Source organism: Tetrapisispora phaffii, chromosome 1 (assembly GCF_000236905.1).
Source record: "Tetrapisispora phaffii CBS 4417 chromosome 1, complete genome".
In the NCBI taxonomy this organism is placed as follows: domain Eukaryota; kingdom Fungi; phylum Ascomycota; class Saccharomycetes; order Saccharomycetales; family Saccharomycetaceae; genus Tetrapisispora; species Tetrapisispora phaffii.
In genome coordinates, this window is record NC_016520.1 from 1,000,962 (window position 1) to 1,018,287 (window position 17,326).

The 17,326-nt window shown below is 29.8% G+C and overlaps 5 protein-coding genes across 5 annotated transcripts; 2 read left to right on the forward strand and 3 right to left on the reverse strand.

Annotated features, from left to right (window-relative positions):
• Window positions 1-249: 249 nt before the first annotated feature.
• COQ1 (trans-hexaprenyltranstransferase) lies at window positions 250-1,758 on the reverse strand (the record flags this gene model as incomplete). Its single annotated transcript, XM_003683905.1, has 1 exon — window positions 250-1,758. One exon carries the CDS (start codon window positions 1,756-1,758, stop codon window positions 250-252), a length of 1,509 nt encoding a protein of 502 aa, XP_003683953.1.
• Window positions 1,759-3,161: 1,403 nt separating this feature from the next.
• RER2 (ditrans,polycis-polyprenyl diphosphate synthase) lies at window positions 3,162-4,118 on the forward strand (the record flags this gene model as incomplete). Its single annotated transcript, XM_003683906.1, has 1 exon — window positions 3,162-4,118. The coding sequence occupies one exon, from the start codon at window positions 3,162-3,164 to the stop codon at window positions 4,116-4,118; it is 957 nt and encodes a 318-aa protein (XP_003683954.1).
• A 1,978-nt stretch (window positions 4,119-6,096) lies between these two features.
• TPHA0A04480 (alpha,alpha-trehalase NTH2) lies at window positions 6,097-8,493 on the forward strand (the record flags this gene model as incomplete). Its single annotated transcript, XM_003683907.1, has 1 exon — window positions 6,097-8,493. One exon carries the CDS (start codon window positions 6,097-6,099, stop codon window positions 8,491-8,493), a length of 2,397 nt encoding a protein of 798 aa, XP_003683955.1.
• Window positions 8,494-8,863: 370 nt separating this feature from the next.
• Window positions 8,864-9,184, reverse strand: ECM15 (Ecm15p; the record flags this gene model as incomplete). Its single annotated transcript, XM_003683908.1, has 1 exon — window positions 8,864-9,184. The coding sequence occupies one exon, from the start codon at window positions 9,182-9,184 to the stop codon at window positions 8,864-8,866; it is 321 nt and encodes a 106-aa protein (XP_003683956.1).
• A 652-nt stretch (window positions 9,185-9,836) lies between these two features.
• UTP20 (Utp20p) lies at window positions 9,837-17,309 on the reverse strand (the record flags this gene model as incomplete). Its single annotated transcript, XM_003683909.1, has 1 exon — window positions 9,837-17,309. One exon carries the CDS (start codon window positions 17,307-17,309, stop codon window positions 9,837-9,839), a length of 7,473 nt encoding a protein of 2,490 aa, XP_003683957.1.
• Window positions 17,310-17,326: the final 17 nt, after the last annotated feature.

The following is a 17,326-nucleotide window of genomic DNA, read 5'->3' on the forward strand; positions in this document are numbered from 1 at the left end:
TATTTAAAGTTAATATCGTCAGCTGTTAGAATTAGTTTAGATAGTTCTATTAGGTAATTGAATTTTGAAATATGCCATTTTTTATTTACTTTTGCGTACATATAGTATACTATTTACAGTTATTTTCTTAGCTTGTAATATTTCTAGGACTACGATGCGAGATAATGAATTGAAATGATACTCAAAAGCATTCATGCTGTATTCCTATTGTAGTTCAATGTTATAATTTATTATCTTTAATTCAGTGGTTTATTTTTTTCTCGATAGAATGGAATTTGTTAAAAATTCTAATGCAGCTCTGGAATCAGAATTTGGTAATGCGGTTCTTAAGTTTGATAATGCCATATCTCTATACTTCTCAGCTAACTTCCTTGTTTGTTCTACACCATTGTACTTTTTAACAGCTTCTACGGCAACCTGAACATCTGATTTCTCGGAAAAGTTTCTTAGAATCAATGGTCCTAATGACTTATCTTCTTTCCATGCATATAACACGGGTGCTGTTGCAATGCCTAAGCTTAAATCTGCGCCAGATGGTTTCCCTAAAGCCTTTTTTGAAACAGTAAAATCCAACATATCGTCAACTAATTGGAAACAAATACCAATATTTTTACCAAATTCAAAGCATTCATCAACAACCTTTTTATCAACACCAGACAGAATAGCTGCTGATCTACATGCCATCGAAATTAAAGAGGCAGTTTTAAGATACGTTTTATGCAAATAATAATCAAATGCTGTGTCTATAACCTCTTCATGGCTAACCTTTTCTGATGGATTAATTGAAACTCTATAATCATGAACTTTATTTTGCAAGTTCTTTGATTCTGGCGGAATATTTTTGCTTACATCACCATAATTAATTGTAGTTAAATTTTTATCAACTGATGTATTTTTCAATTGCATAAATTCACCTTCAACTAAATTTGCAATACTATTTGACATCAATTCAACCACTTCAGGATTTCTTAATCGAGAAATTGAAACCGTTGCTCTACCTAATAAAAAGTCACCAGCTAAAACTGCCATTTTATTAGTAAATGCCTTATTTCCGCTGTCTTTACCTCTTCTTGTATCGGAATGATCAATCACATCATCATGCAAAAGAGAAGCAGTATGAATCATTTCTACAATTTCAGCTAATCTTCTTTGTTTTGGTAAAATACCATTTTCGACGTCGAATGATGATTGTGGTAAGGGTTCAGGACCTCTGGTTAAAGGATTAACAGGTTTAATTCCATGTAAAATATGTAAAGGAGAAAAACTTGAAATTGGATTTTCTAGTAATATTGATTTATTACCACTGTTTTTATGTGTTAAATTTTCTGGTAATTTTGAATAAACTGGATCATCTGGTATATCTGCTGAGTCTAATCTTAATGGATTTCTTTTTTCAATTGGGATTTTAGATAAACCTTTAGACATCAACAAAACAATCAATGGTCGTATTTTCTTACCTTCTGCTTCAAAATAGTAACTTGTAACTCTGTTTAAAATTGGATGACCAGAACTAATTAAATCCATTACATGTTTTGCTAAATTGCTCATCTCGTTAGAGACAATTGAATTTGGATTCTTTAACATAATTGCAGGGGTGACCAATTTTGTCGCCATGGAAATAGCATCTGAAAAGATGGATTTATTTCTCTTGAAGGTCAATATCTGTGGTCGACTAGTGATATTTCTTGAATTATTACAAATAAATTTGTCGAAAGATTTAAGAAATGATTTGCTAACCATAGAAGTACCAGCTTTCATTTCTTCTTTTCTTTTAATTTTTTTTTTTTGAAATATATGCCTATGTATTATATAAAATTTATATTGATTATCCCTGTTATTCCAATTAACTTCCTGATAATACTTTTAAATCCTAAGTAGTATACCATATATAAAATGGTTGATAAAATAAATATACAATACATAAAGATGTTTTAATAATAATCCAAACAATAATTCATTGATAACTAATGAATGAGAACAGTGATTTCAAAGGTCGATCTATCTATCTAGATACACATAATTGAGTCTTTCTTAATATTTAAAAAGTTCATTACCTTTTGCCATTAGAATTCGGGTAAAGACGAAAACCTCACAATTGAATATATATTTTAAGAGCAACAGATTTTAATTGTTTGACGCCGTTTCACAAACACTCAACCACTACAAAATATGTGTATAAATATATACAATTAAGAACAATACAGTAACCACACCACAATGCAGATATTTTAATGCTAGCTGTAATTACACTTTTCAGAGTTCACAATGAGATTATCTTCCAACAATAAGCAACTGATCAACTACTGCGAGAGAGAAAGCAAGACAAAAAGATAGAAATAGAGGGACAATCATATAGTTGTATACAAATTGATGCAGTTGGTTAATTAGTAAAGAATAGTGGTATCTTTTACGAACTAAATAGTATCAAATTTCTTGTATTATAAATTTAGTTCGAATTTTTTCAACCAATTCATTGTTAAGACACTACGACAGTTTCTTGTTATTGTAAAAAAATTTTCTTACCAAAAAATGCCTTTGTAATGAGTGTTGAAGAGTAGACTGAGTGTTTAGTTAATTAATATCAATTCACATTGTATGCGTTGTCCCCTTTCAATAACAGCTTATTTCGTAGGGTTCAATTATAGTTTTTGTTACTATCTTTTATAGTTAGGTTAGATTCGGTTTAGTTTGCTAAACTCTTTGGTCAACCTAGGTTCTATCTATTGCCCATGTCATTCAAATATACGCAATGAACGAAAATAGACAGAATGCTATTAACTAATAATGATAGAGAAAGAAAGAATAATAGATTACTTACTAAATTAATAGCGTAAATCCAAGAAAATGGTTAGGATTAAGAAACTATATAAATTGAATTATTCAATTTAATCTATATTATAATCGTATATTATTTTTTGTTCTTGTTATAATTATTCGTCTTCATTAATTGATACCTTTGTTGCGTGGGTGTACTATCAATATTTTTTCTTCTTTCCCGTGAAATTTATTATTAACATTGTACATTTTATAATTGCAAAGTTTTGTTCATCATCGAAGTACTGTTGTAATCACTTAAAAAAAATTATTAAAAAGACTATCATATAATATTAAACAATCATTCATATATAATTTTAAACACAGTATAAAAAACATAGTAGATAATGTCAGAAGATCGGTTTAAAGGTAGCAATGGCAGTGATCCCAGTCAAATATCTCAATCATCAACATTGAATGTATTGAAAAATTTATTAGCAAATACTTTGAAGTCTTCAAACTGTATACCTAAGCATATTGGATTTGTTATGGATGGTAATAGAAGATATGCCAAAAAAAATGATCTGGAGATTAAAGAAGGACACGAAGCAGGGTTTATTAGTATGGCTAAAATATTAGAACTTTGTTATCAAGCAGGTGTTGAAACAACAACAGTGTTTGCGTTTTCTATTGAAAATTTTAAAAGAACATCATCTGAGGTTGACCAATTAATGAATTTAGCTCGTAATAGGGTCAAACAAATAACAGAGAATGGTGAATTGGCTGAAACATTCGGAGTCAGAGTTAGAGTAATTGGTGATCTTTCTTTATTATCATCCGAAGTATTGGAAGAAATAAGCGATGCCGTTGAAGTTACCAAAAAAAATAAAAGAGCTACATTAAACATTTGCTTCCCATATACTGGTAGAGAAGAAATTTATCATTCCATTAATAAGAATATTAAACAAACACTTCAACATAAACAAGATAAAATTGATGAAGACACTTTAAATTATAATTTATACACTGCACATTTACCTAAACTTGAACTTTTGATAAGAACAAGTGGTGAAACAAGACTAAGTGACTTTATGTTATGGCAAGTTTGCGAAAGAGGTGTTATGATTGAATTTTTAGATGTCTTATGGCCAGATTTCACGCCATATCAAATGGCATACATATTAATGAAATACATTTATAAAAAATCAGTTGGTAAACCATTAAGAAATATATCACTGGGCACAGAATATGACGGTGAAATCCAAACTAATAATAATACTACTAATAATAATAACAAGAATAATAACAATAACAATCATAATAATAATAATGATAACAACAGGAATGATAAAAGTTGTAATTAATGATTTTAATAATAATGATAATAATAGAAAAAGACATTTAAAATAATTTCAGAAGGTAAGAGACAATAACAATTATAAAAAATAAAACATGCTGGTCTATTTCTTACAATATCTCTTGCTTGAGTTTCTTTATGAACATATCCATTGAATTTTCTGAGAATTCAGGCTCATCGTTATTTATTATAAAGCAAGACTGTTTCCAATTTCCCTGTTCTCTTTATTATTTGATAAGAAAGTTCACTAACAATATTCTTTTAATATTGGGCTTTTGAAGTAAGCAACCAAAAAATGGATCACTAATACCTAGCGAATTTTGAGATATAAAGTTTTTAGTGGATCGACAGTTTGCATCTGCATTTACCTTCTGTATGTTATATTGTCATAAAACTCTGCATGTAAAATATTTAATAATACGTATAAATATGTAACTATTTCCAACCCAAATACAACATTAATCAGAATCATAATAACAGTAGCAATATTTAAATAGTGAAGATTAATAATGGAACTATATCATAAATAAATTACGGAGAAATAAAACACAGATTTATATAACATTGTTCCTTAGTCATCATAATATTGTAATATTCGAATAAAAATCATGAATTACTTTATTATTAACAATTTTCAATATAAGCAAAATAAAAAAGTTTAAAACCATTAGAGTGGATCCCTAAATCATAATTCATGGAATATGATTAACAGATGAGATGCAAAAAAAAACTTCTATCTCAAAGATACCATCCTCCATTCTATATTGAAATCAGCGAATATAATTAGTAGTAATATCCTTAAAAGAAACAAAGACATTATGAAAAAGAAATGAGCATCATGTTGCATGTTTAATATCCAATATTAAAACAGCTAAAATCTCAATTCAATCTCTTTTCTGTTTACTATTTATAAGCTTCTTCACCACATTTTGTAGTGAATACAATTTTTAAAACCAGTAATTAATTAGTCTTAATGATTAAAGTTAAAATTTAAGAATGAAATATATATATATTCATATCATACTAACTCGTGCCCTTTTTTTTCTATTTTTATTTTCTTTAACTTAAAATATTTAGATATAGAAAGATTTCTCTGTATCTACATACATCGCTATGCTACTTCGGTCAGAAGAATTATCACTTTTCAATAATCCCTCTTATTCTTTGGAACTACAATCTTATGATAACCATTAAATAGGTATAAGAAATTAACAATAATCAATTAACAAGTTAGTCCATAATATCATCTCTCTCTTTTTACATATCTTGTTCTAATACATCAATACAATATATACATGACTTCAGTCAACTTTTGACATTAGATTTTAAGGGTTCCTTAGAGGTTTTCTATAGTAAAAAAATAGAGATGGGTCAAAATCTAAAAGGTAAAAATATTCAAAAAAATACATCATCGTTATACGTATTCAATATATATATGCCTCTGCTCAATTACATAAATCATTAAATAGACGTTATTTTGTATGAATATTCAAATCAACCCTTAGTTATCTCATAAAGCATACTGAAAAAAGGAAAAAAAAAGGAACAATAAATAAACGCGCCACAAGAAAAAGACAAGATATATAATAAGAAAAGCGTTTTGTAGTAACATAATTCGATACAATAAAAGTTGTTTAGAATCATATATAAATAAACATTCTAAATCATATATATCAAGATTAAAAGTTCTAAGATCTACAATATAATAAAGTATTTTAAATTCAACTGTTTTAATACTTAAATATAACACACTTACCTATTAATTGTATTTAATAATAGGAATATAAGTACTTTTTTGATCATTTCACTTTTATATCTTCATCAAACTCTTTTTTATTCTATTCTATTTGTTAACCCATTCATTAATTATCGTATTGACAGAGAATTAGTATAAATTACAATAAGAAGCAGTATAAAAAATAAATCTATTCACTAATTAACAAAAAAATTATAATAACGCAACCTATAAAATTTTAACTTAAAGTATGACTAAATCTGAAAATAAAATCACTATTATATCTCCCTTAGAAACTGTTGATAACAACACAAATAAATATATGATTGGGAATAGACCTAAACCAAGAAGGTTATCATCCTTGAAGGACTTTAAAGATCCCTTTATGAATCCTGATAAATATTATGGACCTAAAACTAATCCAGAAGATGACGATTTAGAGTTACACTCTGATGATGAATTAGCTAGACAAAGCACTATTAAGAGTAAAAAATATACCAAACTAGATCATATCGATGACATCAAAAAATCGTTAAAGAATAAAAAAACAAGGACGAGGACTATGAGTGCCATTGGTGGTATCTCTTTTTATAAGAAAAATGAAGAGTTTAATCAACATCCCATTAGAAGAAGAGGATCTGAAGATGATGTTCTTTTAAGTGGTAAAGGTAATCGTCGTTTTTTCATTGAAGATGTTAATTCAACTTTGAAAGAATTATTACTTACTGAAGATACTGATTCAAATTATCAAATAACAATTGAAGATAAAGGTCCTAAGGTTTTAAGAATCGGTACTGCCAATTCAGATGGTTATAAATATATAAATGTTAGGGGTACCTACATGTTATCAAATCTTTTACAAGAATTAACAATTGCAAAAAGTTTTGGTAGACATCAAATATTTTTAGATGAAGCTCGAATCAATGAGAATCCAGTAAGTAGATTAACTAGATTAATTTCTACTCAATTTTGGGATTCATTAACTAGAAAAGTTGATTTAAACAACATTGCTACTTTAGCAAAAGATACAAAAATTGATGCCCCTGGAGCCAAAAATCCAAGAATTTATGTTCCATACAATTGCCCAGAACAATTTGAGTTCTATGTACAAGCGTCACAAATGAATCCTTCTTGGAAACTAGAAGTAGAATATTTACCGAAGGACATCACTCCAGAGTATGTTCAATCAATCAATGGTACTCCAGGTTTACTGGCATTGGCAATGGAAGAACATATTGATCCATCCACTGGTGAGAAGGCATTAATCGGAATTCCTTATGCAGTGCCTGGAGGTAGGTTTAATGAATTATATGGATGGGATTCATATATGATGACTTTAGGTCTCTTGGAAAGTGGAAAAGTAGACGTTGCCAAAGGAATGGTTGAACACTTTATTTTTGAAATTGAGCATTATGGAAAAATCTTAAACGCTAATAGAAGTTACTACCTCTGTAGATCACAGCCACCCTTTTTAACGGATATGGCTTTAGTCGTTTTTAATAAAATTGGCGGTGATCAGAACCCTGATGCCATAGACTTTTTAAGGAGAGCAATGAAAGCAGCTATAAAGGAGTATAAAACTGTATGGATGGCCGAACCTAGACTAGATCCTGAAACTGGATTATCATGTTATCATCCTGATGGTAAAGGTATTCCTCCAGAAACAGAAAGTGAACACTTTGATACAATTCTAGCCCCATACGCTATGAAATATAAAGTTTCTATAGAGGAACTCAAAACATTGTATAATGAGGAAAAAGTAAACGAACCTGCATTAGATGATTTTTTCTTACACGACAGAGCAGTAAGAGAGTCTGGGCATGATACCACTTATAGATTTGAAGGTGTCTGTGCATACTTAGCGACAGCAGACTTAAATTCATTATTATACAAATACGAAAATGACATTGCAGATTTTATTTCTACATACTGTGATGACAAATTCTATGATGACAGAGATGATACTATAACGGATTCAAAACATTGGAGAAACTTAGCAGAATTAAGAAAAAGTAGAATAACTAAATATATGTGGGACGAAGAAAAAGGTTTCTTTTTCGATTATAATGTAAAATTTAAAGAAAGAACTAGTTATGAATCTGCAACATCTTTTTGGACTCTATGGGCTGGGTTAGCGACTCAAGAACAAGCACAAATATTGGTAAAAAAGGCATTACCGAAATTAGAAGTCTTAGGTGGGTTAGTCGCATGCTCAGAAGAATCAAGAGGGCCGATTTCTGTTAACAGACCACCAAGACAATGGGATTACCCATTCGGTTGGGCTCCTCATCAAATATTAGCTTGGAAAGGGTTAGAGAATTATGGTTTTACATGTATCGCAAACAGATTAGTGTATAGATGGTGTTACATAATGACAAAGGCCTTTGTTGATTTCAATGGTATTGTTGTAGAAAAATACGATCTAACAAGAGCGACTGATCCTCATAAAGTGGATGCAGAATATGGTAATCAAGGTGCTGATGTTAAAGGTGTTGCCCGTGAAGGGTTTGGATGGGTTAATGCTAGTTATATATTAGGCTTAAAGTACATGAACAACCATGCAAGAAGAGCCTTAGGATCATGTATCCCGCCAATTCCATTTCTTAATAGTTTAAGAACTGAGGAAAAATCCCTATATGGATTATAGTCTGAAGTATGGACTTGATAGTAAATACCAATATATATAGGAGAGATTTTCGAGGTAGACTTGAAAATTTTTATAAAAATAACTTTATTAGAATGTTTTTAATCAAAATATCTTCCATAAAAACAATATAAACTTTATTTTGCCATTTTTCGTTCTAAAAGTGTCCTTGTTAAATTCTGGACATTTATTTTAAGTTGAATATTATACTATTTTTTAAATGATAGAAGTGACAACAATGTCAAAATATTATTAAAATATTAAGAATGTGGTTCTACATAGGGTGAATGTACTAAATTAGCAAAATTTCTAATCAAAAATATATGAAAATTGAACAAAATTTGGATATCTAGAACTTCTAATAAAAGAGTGTTTACTTCATTTCATTTAATTTTTTTAATACCACATCTATTTTGTCTTGAGCAAACTGTTGTTTATCGACTCTGGTTCCCACTCTCATATCCGTTTGAATTCTAATTATACCGTTTTCATGGGCGTATTCATGAAGTTCACCGATTAATTTCATAACATCATCCCAAGGCCCTTCAATAGTTGTACCAGCACTATGTAAAGTACTTTTTAAGGTACTCTCACGGATCTTCTTTTCAATTAGAGCTACAAAATCAGATATACTTGCAGATCCTGTTCCGATTGGAACCATGCACACATCTGCCAAACAATATACACTAGGCATTATCTATTGAGTTTTATAATACGTTCTTGTTCTTATTTAAAGTCTTTTGCAAACCCAATACAAACATCGAACATCATATTATATGTCACACTTTCAGACAAAGTCAATACTTTATATGGTTGGCTTACTCCTTACCGGGATAGAAGATTATCTTAATTACAATTCCTAAAATTTCATAATGATAACTAACAAATAAAATATATTAAGAAAGTTATATAAATCACATGACAATTAGTTTATAAAGTTTACTATATTTTTAAACTTTTTATATAAATATAACATGATATATATTACATATTTAATTTTTAAAATTTAATATAAAATTTTAATCTAGATAGTAAATGCGAAATTTGTTATTTGTCCAAATATTGTTATCCGAAAATATAATTTGTCTTGAGATTAATTATTTATGGTTCCACTTACTCAACATCATGCGGAACTATTACTACGGTATATTATGGTATATTATCACTCCGACATTACTTAGACAATATATATCTATTACTTTCTACATTTTATTCACTACTACTTTACTGTAAATTCATTGATATTGTGGCTATTAATACAATTCTCTTACATAAAAGATATACCATCTGTAATGTTATATGATATGATAAATTGTTTAAATTATATAACAAATACGTTACCTATATTAGGTTTTTCTTTGCTTATTTCTTTGTTGATAATAACCGTTGTCATCTTTCACAAATTTTCTCTTCTCTCTTGAGCGAGTATGTCTTTTTAGTTTTCTATTTGCTGCAACATCTGGAGCAGTTACTGCTAAAATGGATCTTTTTGTTCTTCTTTCTTGCCTTCTCATCGAGATAGTGTATTTGGCTGATGAATAAGCTGAGGTGAAGCTAGATACTGATAATTTGGATTCTAACATTTGCATACATTCGTTAGCTAAATTTTGTAAAGTTTCTTGATCTTCACTCAAGCGTGTATAAGTACTGCCCTCAGTGTTGATATACAGTGCCAAAATAATTTTTTCAGCTAGGCTTTCCAGTTGTGATACATTCACTATTTGCAATAACATGGCCAGCAATTGAATACATGACTTTTTAGACATAAAAGATTCGTTGTGATTTTCTTCGCTTCTTATAATTGAACTTGCCCTACTAACTAAGTAATCTAAAGCATCAATATATTCGGTAGTTCTTTCAGATGAAGTTAAGTCATTCTTATTGATATACATAGTTCCATTTTCTGACCACTTTTTTGCAATAGTTACCAAAATCTTTATTGCTGTCGCAGATAAACTCTCCGAAATAGAAGGAGCAGACAGTTGATGTAAAATTCTATGTGCAATGGTTTGAATCTCATAATCATCAAACTGCTTCTTAAACTTACCTAGATTTGTTATCAAGTGGTGAATTAAACGGCCAGCTGATAATCTTACCCACGCATGTGGATACAATAAGGTACTTATAATATTTTCCCAAGTAGAGCTGAAGTCTTCTTCATATACAGCATCCGTCTTTTGAATGTAAATCGAGTATACAGACATCGCCGTGTAAATAATATCCCAAGGAAGGTCTGATCCAGCGCCAGTATTGCTTAGTATAGATTTAATTTTTGCAATTACCAAAGCATCCAAAGCTTCATTCTTTCCTAAGCCCAAATTTGATAAATAAATCTTGTAAATTCTCATACCTAAGTTTAAGAAATTTATATCTTGAGACTGATTTAGCCAGGCCATCAGATATTTATCTATAGTTTTCAAACTCTCGGAATCAAGTTTCATTAATAGATTGCCTAACAAATTAGCAGCCATCTCACGGCATTTTGGTGATTCATCATTAAAGGTTACATTGGCTAAAGCAACGAAAAAAGATGACGATATCTTAGCCAAGAGTGCTGGATTTGCCTTCATTACAATTAAATTAATTAATTCCATTATTGATTGCCTACCCTCTTGAGTTGGATATTGTAAATTATCAACCATGAACTTAAATTGCTTTTCTAGTCTTCCCTTACTTTGATCATATTCCATTAAAAATTGATAGAATACACTTCTTGAAATGTCTCTGATTTCTTTGTTATGATTTGTCACTACAATTTTTCGAACAGATTCGATAACATCATATATTTCAGGCAATATAATATGTTTGTGAATTAGTGCCTTCAAGAAATTAAAAGCTAGACCTTGTTTACTTGGCTCATTTAGATCAGGCAATATTCTGTTTAAGACATAACTCAACGCTGTATTTTTTAACTCAATATCTTTATGACGTATAAATGATGAGAGAAATTTCAGTCCCATTTGACATAGTTCAGTAGAAGTTGATGGAGAATCTTTAATAATATTTAAAATCTTACGAGCATAGTTCTTGAATAAGGCTTCTGATTCTTCGGATAAATCCAGTTTAACCATTAAAATCAGTACTCGGAATGAACTAACTAACACACTTTCATCTTCTGATACCATTGTATTTTTCAATAGAGGAATGAATCCCTCCACATATACTGCATTTAATAAGTTAGTATGTTTTGAAAGTACTGTGCGTAGAAGATCTAAAGAGAATTTTTGCATGGTATCTTGATACAATGTGCTTCCAGTTTCAACCCTCTCAGTTTTGGAATTTAAGTTTACCATGAAAAAATCTTCCTTCTCTTGCACTTCTGCACTTCTATTATCCTTCTTACGCATAGTTGAAACATTAGACTGTTCAAACATCTCATAACATAATTTTAGAACTTCTTCTGAATTAGCATCATCATTATGATTCAAACCTAGTGCATATCTTCTTAATAATTCATCTAATTTATTTTGTGACTTTAAATTTATGCGTTCTAATAACAAGGCACGAATTGGCATAATTAGAGTACCGAAAACAGGTAATGATATATTTGCTGATAAGATTTCCCCGGTATCATAGGACTTGTTCGATTTAACTTCTTTCACATTAGTATGATAATTATCGGAATCTTTCTCTTGACCTGTTGTTCCAAAAATTCCTTCCATAATAATGTTTACTAATAATCTTGCTGAAGCATCTAAATCTGAATGCTTCAAACGTTGAGCCATTGACTTCAATATATAGTTAACAGTATAACTTAGGACATGGACTTGCGAACCTCTTTGTAGTGCACTATTTAATTCTTTAATGATAAACACTAGATATTCCGGTCCTACAATAGCAGCAATTTTTGATAGAGTCTTTCTGACAATATCACGTAAATCGTCATTTTTACTCCTCAAAATTTGACAAATACTTGTTAATATACCTGGTAATAGAGACGAGGTGGAGTCCGTCTCTAATCCTAAAACAAAATTAACTAGAGCTTCTGATAATGGAATTCTCTCAATAATAGTTTCAGTATTTCTTGTTCCTAAAATCTTAGACAGAGTGGGATAAATTTCATTTGACACGAAGGAATCTATTTCAGATAAATTGTTCGGTATATTTTTTAGAACCATGACTGATTCGGTTACCTTTCGAGAAGACTGTAGAGTATTCTTTATCGATACAGAAACTTCATTTATAAGTAATACAGATTCTTTCAAATTATCTGGTTTATGTTTCAAAATTGCAATATATCTTCTTAACAATGCTTTATATTGATTCCAATTAATAAAATTTGATAAAGCACCGATGGTTTCTAAAGATTCTTGTGAAATAGAAGAATATTTTTCCTCTTTAGTGAAAACATAATGTTCAATAATAGGGATCAAATAATGTGAAATACTTGCAGAACTTAGTTTATCACCATACTCTTTTAATCTTCTAATTGCTCTTTGACGACGGTGTAATTGAATGCTGTAAATATTGTTGAAAAAGTTAGCTTCTTCGTCATTATTATACAATAAAACTTTCATATCTTCCAGGTCAGTATAGTACACTGAGTTGGTTACAATATAAGCAACGATTGAGATATATTCACCCTGAATTTCTTCATCATATTTTCTCAAACCAGAACGTATATGTACCATCATTACAGATTTTAGAACTGCGACGGATTTCGCAGCATTTTCAACATTCGATTTTTCATTAATATAGTCAATAAATTTTTTAATCAAATGCGTCGCATTTGCTCTTAGAGCCAATTCCTCATTGTTATTTATATAATACAAACTGGTGTATAGAATAGGTAACCATTCATTTTCCGTCAGATCCTTGTAGCGATGATCTGTAATTTGTTTGTATGCTGAAAGTATTGTTGGGAAATCATATTCAAGGATACGCCTCTGTGAATAAGAATTTAATTTAATTAATAGTTCAGTCGTTTGTTGAATATCATGGAATCTATGTGCTATATTAGTCATGATATTGTTCAAAGCTAGCCTATGTTCCCTTTCATTGAAAGTTCTATAAAAACTTGCTATTACTTTATAGAGATTTTCTATATCCTCCCATAAAGAATCGTAATCAATTATTAAATTGCCCACAACCTTCAAAATTTTTAGAACGTCGTTACTACGTATCCTCTTCAAATTAGAATCTAGTATGTTGGTCAAAGAATCGACAAAATACTTCCGGGTTTCATTATCTTGTACATAGCCGGCCTTTGTTATATTCAATAGTAAATCAATAGCAACTGACACTGAATCAGTATTTGTTAATTTATTGTATAACTCAGGAAGAACTTTTAAACATGTTGAAGCAATCAGAGTAACCAATTCAATATATGAGCTTTCCTCTGATGGGTTTACTACAATATTATTTGATGCTTCGAGAAGGACCATGATTACAGATTCCTTTGCCTTGGTGTTCATTAATGTATTCATTAGAGCCCTAGTTGCTGAGAAGTCATCCATACATAAAAATGGATATAATTCCTTTTTAGTACTCCAGTACGTAATTATATTCATTATGGCTGAAGTTTGTTGTAAATTCTCATCCATAAATTTGGGTAAACGTGGTTTAATTACTATTTCATAAATAGAATTTCTGTATGGATCCCAGTTTAGAGTCTCTCCCATATATTGGAAGACACTATCTAAACATTTCATACCTTGTTGTCTTAATTGCGTAGCAATTTTCAGTTCTGATACTTCTTCTGTTGAATTTGAAATAACATAGTTAGAAGCAGCAATAGAATAAAGAAGAGGGTGAATTAAAGTTTCAATGACTGAAGGAAAGTTTGAACCTAAAACAGAAAATGAGTTTTTTACAATATTAACAAACCCTATCATTCTTTTCATTGTGCTGATGGACATTTCACTCTCAATAATATTGTTGCCATTTAAGAAGTAATACTCACTATCAAATCTATTACTACCTAATTTGAAGAAGTCAATAATATATTGGGTTTTTAGAGTTGGTAGAATAGAAATAACGGCATTTTTACGACTTTTTTTAACACCACTACCGTTGGCAATTTGTGCTCTACCAAATATGATTCGCAAGACGTACGTCATTAACGTTTCTTCATCTGAATCTTCTACCATTTTGGCATTATCTGTAGCAGCAAACTTAGAAATTTCATCTCTGAATAGAGTGTCATCTAATAAATTTTTAAGTAAATTCCTATATTTCACTGAAATTGGTTCTTTGAATGGAAACACAGCATCCAATGCTAATTTCTGTACATCATTGTTACCACTACTCAATAGGAACATTAATCTCGAATGAACTTCATCTGATTTAAATATTGATTTCGGATTTTTAAACTTTGCAAAAACCTTTAGTAGAGAATTTCTGTCCATATCAGACCATTTAGAAGCATTCATAAATGTAAGCTGTTCTTCATCTTCATCAATTTTCTCAACAGAACTACCATCATTCAATAAAAATGGTACAACATCCTTAGAATGACGTTCGACTAGTGATGGCATCAAGGACATAACTTTAAGCGCCTGTGATCTGATTGGTATTGGGAATATCAAATTTCCTCTTCTCTCTTTGGAAATATCAATTATGGATGCATCAGAAAAGTTGAATTTTAACCATATATTAGACAATCTGACCAATAAATCGTTAAATCTTGTAACTCTTACAGTCCATGCATCAATATCAGAGTCGTCTTGCATACCAGTGTCGTAATATTTTAACTGATATTCATTATCTGGAGCAATCAAAATTTGTTTAATTAGATTCCACATCAAATCTTGGTTAACTGAGTAAATATTTGGTAAAATTTCAAAGACTCCTTCCCAAACTGGGGAAAAACGTATTGTTAACAGACCAAATAAATAGTTGAAAAAGACTTTTGTAACAAAATCATCAGTAGTTACAGATTGGTATACTTCACCCATTTTTCTAATTCTTACCGTAATATCACGAGCATTTTGTAAAGTTAAAGGTATTTCCTCTATTATTTTGCATTCATTCAACAAATTTGGTGTTTCGTATCCTTGAAGTTCTAAAAGTTTAGATAATAATATCATCGTTTCATAACGAATTTTGGAATCAGGTAATGATAAATTTGTGATTAAAGCTAAAATTGAATCATTAAAACTTTTTAATATAGCACTTATTGAGTCTTTTGTTTCTAAAGACTCAATAAAATGACGGAATCCGGCAATAAAAAATCCACTGTTCTTAAAATGTTCGATATGCAAAAAAATTTTGGTCAGTAACTCACAAGTTTGAGTTTCCTTCAGTGTGTTAGTCAAAAACAATAACTTTCCGAATACATCTTTCGTAAAATCATTAATCACCTTAAGATTTACTAATTCTGTCAATTTATTAAATATTATTTCTGAATCGATCTTTTTGCTATATCTCAAAAGAATAGAATTACAAAATATGTCATATAATCCTTGTTCAGAAGTGACATCCAATTCATTTATATTTTTTAATGCGAAATCACTAAAATCATCTGACAAGTTGATATTTAACTTATTATTCATGTCCGGTGTACCTTCTAATTGCAATAAAAATAATGATAGCTTTGTTACATTTTCTTTCCATCTGTTATTAACATATTTTTGTAAATATCTAGAGCCATTAAAAGAAATAACTTTTTCACTGCTGACATCCAATGCACATGAAAAAAATTCAATAAAATATTCATGGTTGTTAGTCAAATAAAAGTCAAAAATCTTTTTATGAAATGTAGTCATGGATTTAATATCACAATTACGGAACAATGTTGCAAATAAAAACGATAATGCCTTTTGATCTAAAAAGGAGGCATCTCCTAAACTAATGATTTTACCAACTAATTTTGTAATCACATCCCAACTTGGAACCTTTTTACCACTTTCCGAAAATGATAAGACGCAAATCAGTTTAATAGATGCATTTGAAGTTTTAACAGATAAATTTTCATCTAATATATCTGTAACCCCATTATATAAGGGAATTAAATTTTCAGAAGAGCCAAATTTTGAAATATTTAACCATATGTCACACAATAAAGCAGTACTTTCTTCATTTTCTGGATCAGTCAGAGTATTTTCTATCAAAAGGCTGTAAATAACCTTAGCCTTGGAGTGTAATGATTCTTGAATGGATGTTAATGATTCCGTATATAATGTCACTAACCCATCATATAATTGTTTACCTTCAGACTCTTTTAATTGATTAAGAGAAAAGGAAATAAAATTACTTAAATTTTTTGAATTGGATTTTCTGATCAAATATGACATAGCTTCAGCTGAGAATCTTGATAAATATTCTTTTGAATGTGACAACAATGGAAATAATAAAGTATATGTTGGTATTAAATCTTCACTCAATAATTTTGATAAATATTTAAAAATGTAAGCCAAACAGTTAAATCCCCACTCAAATACAGAAGTCTTTTCAAAATTAATTGCTTCATCCAACATGTTGATCAAAGAAGTGACGGTTTGTCCGTAATAAGGCATGAAATCAGGACCTAAATCATGGCAAAGTTGAGCCAACATGTCAAGTAGTGGCTGTAAAGAGTTGTCATCATGCATATCGATATATTTTGTAAGGGTATTTATAATATCTTTCTGATGAAACAAGATCTGTGGCAAAGTTTGAATATTTGATTCTATTTCATCGCTAAATTTAGCAAAATTAGCACTTAAATTAATTTCTTTCCAATGATCAAAAGAGGCTAATAAGTGAGATGTCTCGACATAATCGTAAGCCCTTTTTGTTAAATTTCTAGCTGGCTCAATTTTAAGATCATCGATCTTAGCCTTGAAAGACGAATATCTATATCTTTTGGTAGTTTTGGTTGTAACTTTTTGTTTAGCCATTTTAACAACAGAGTATT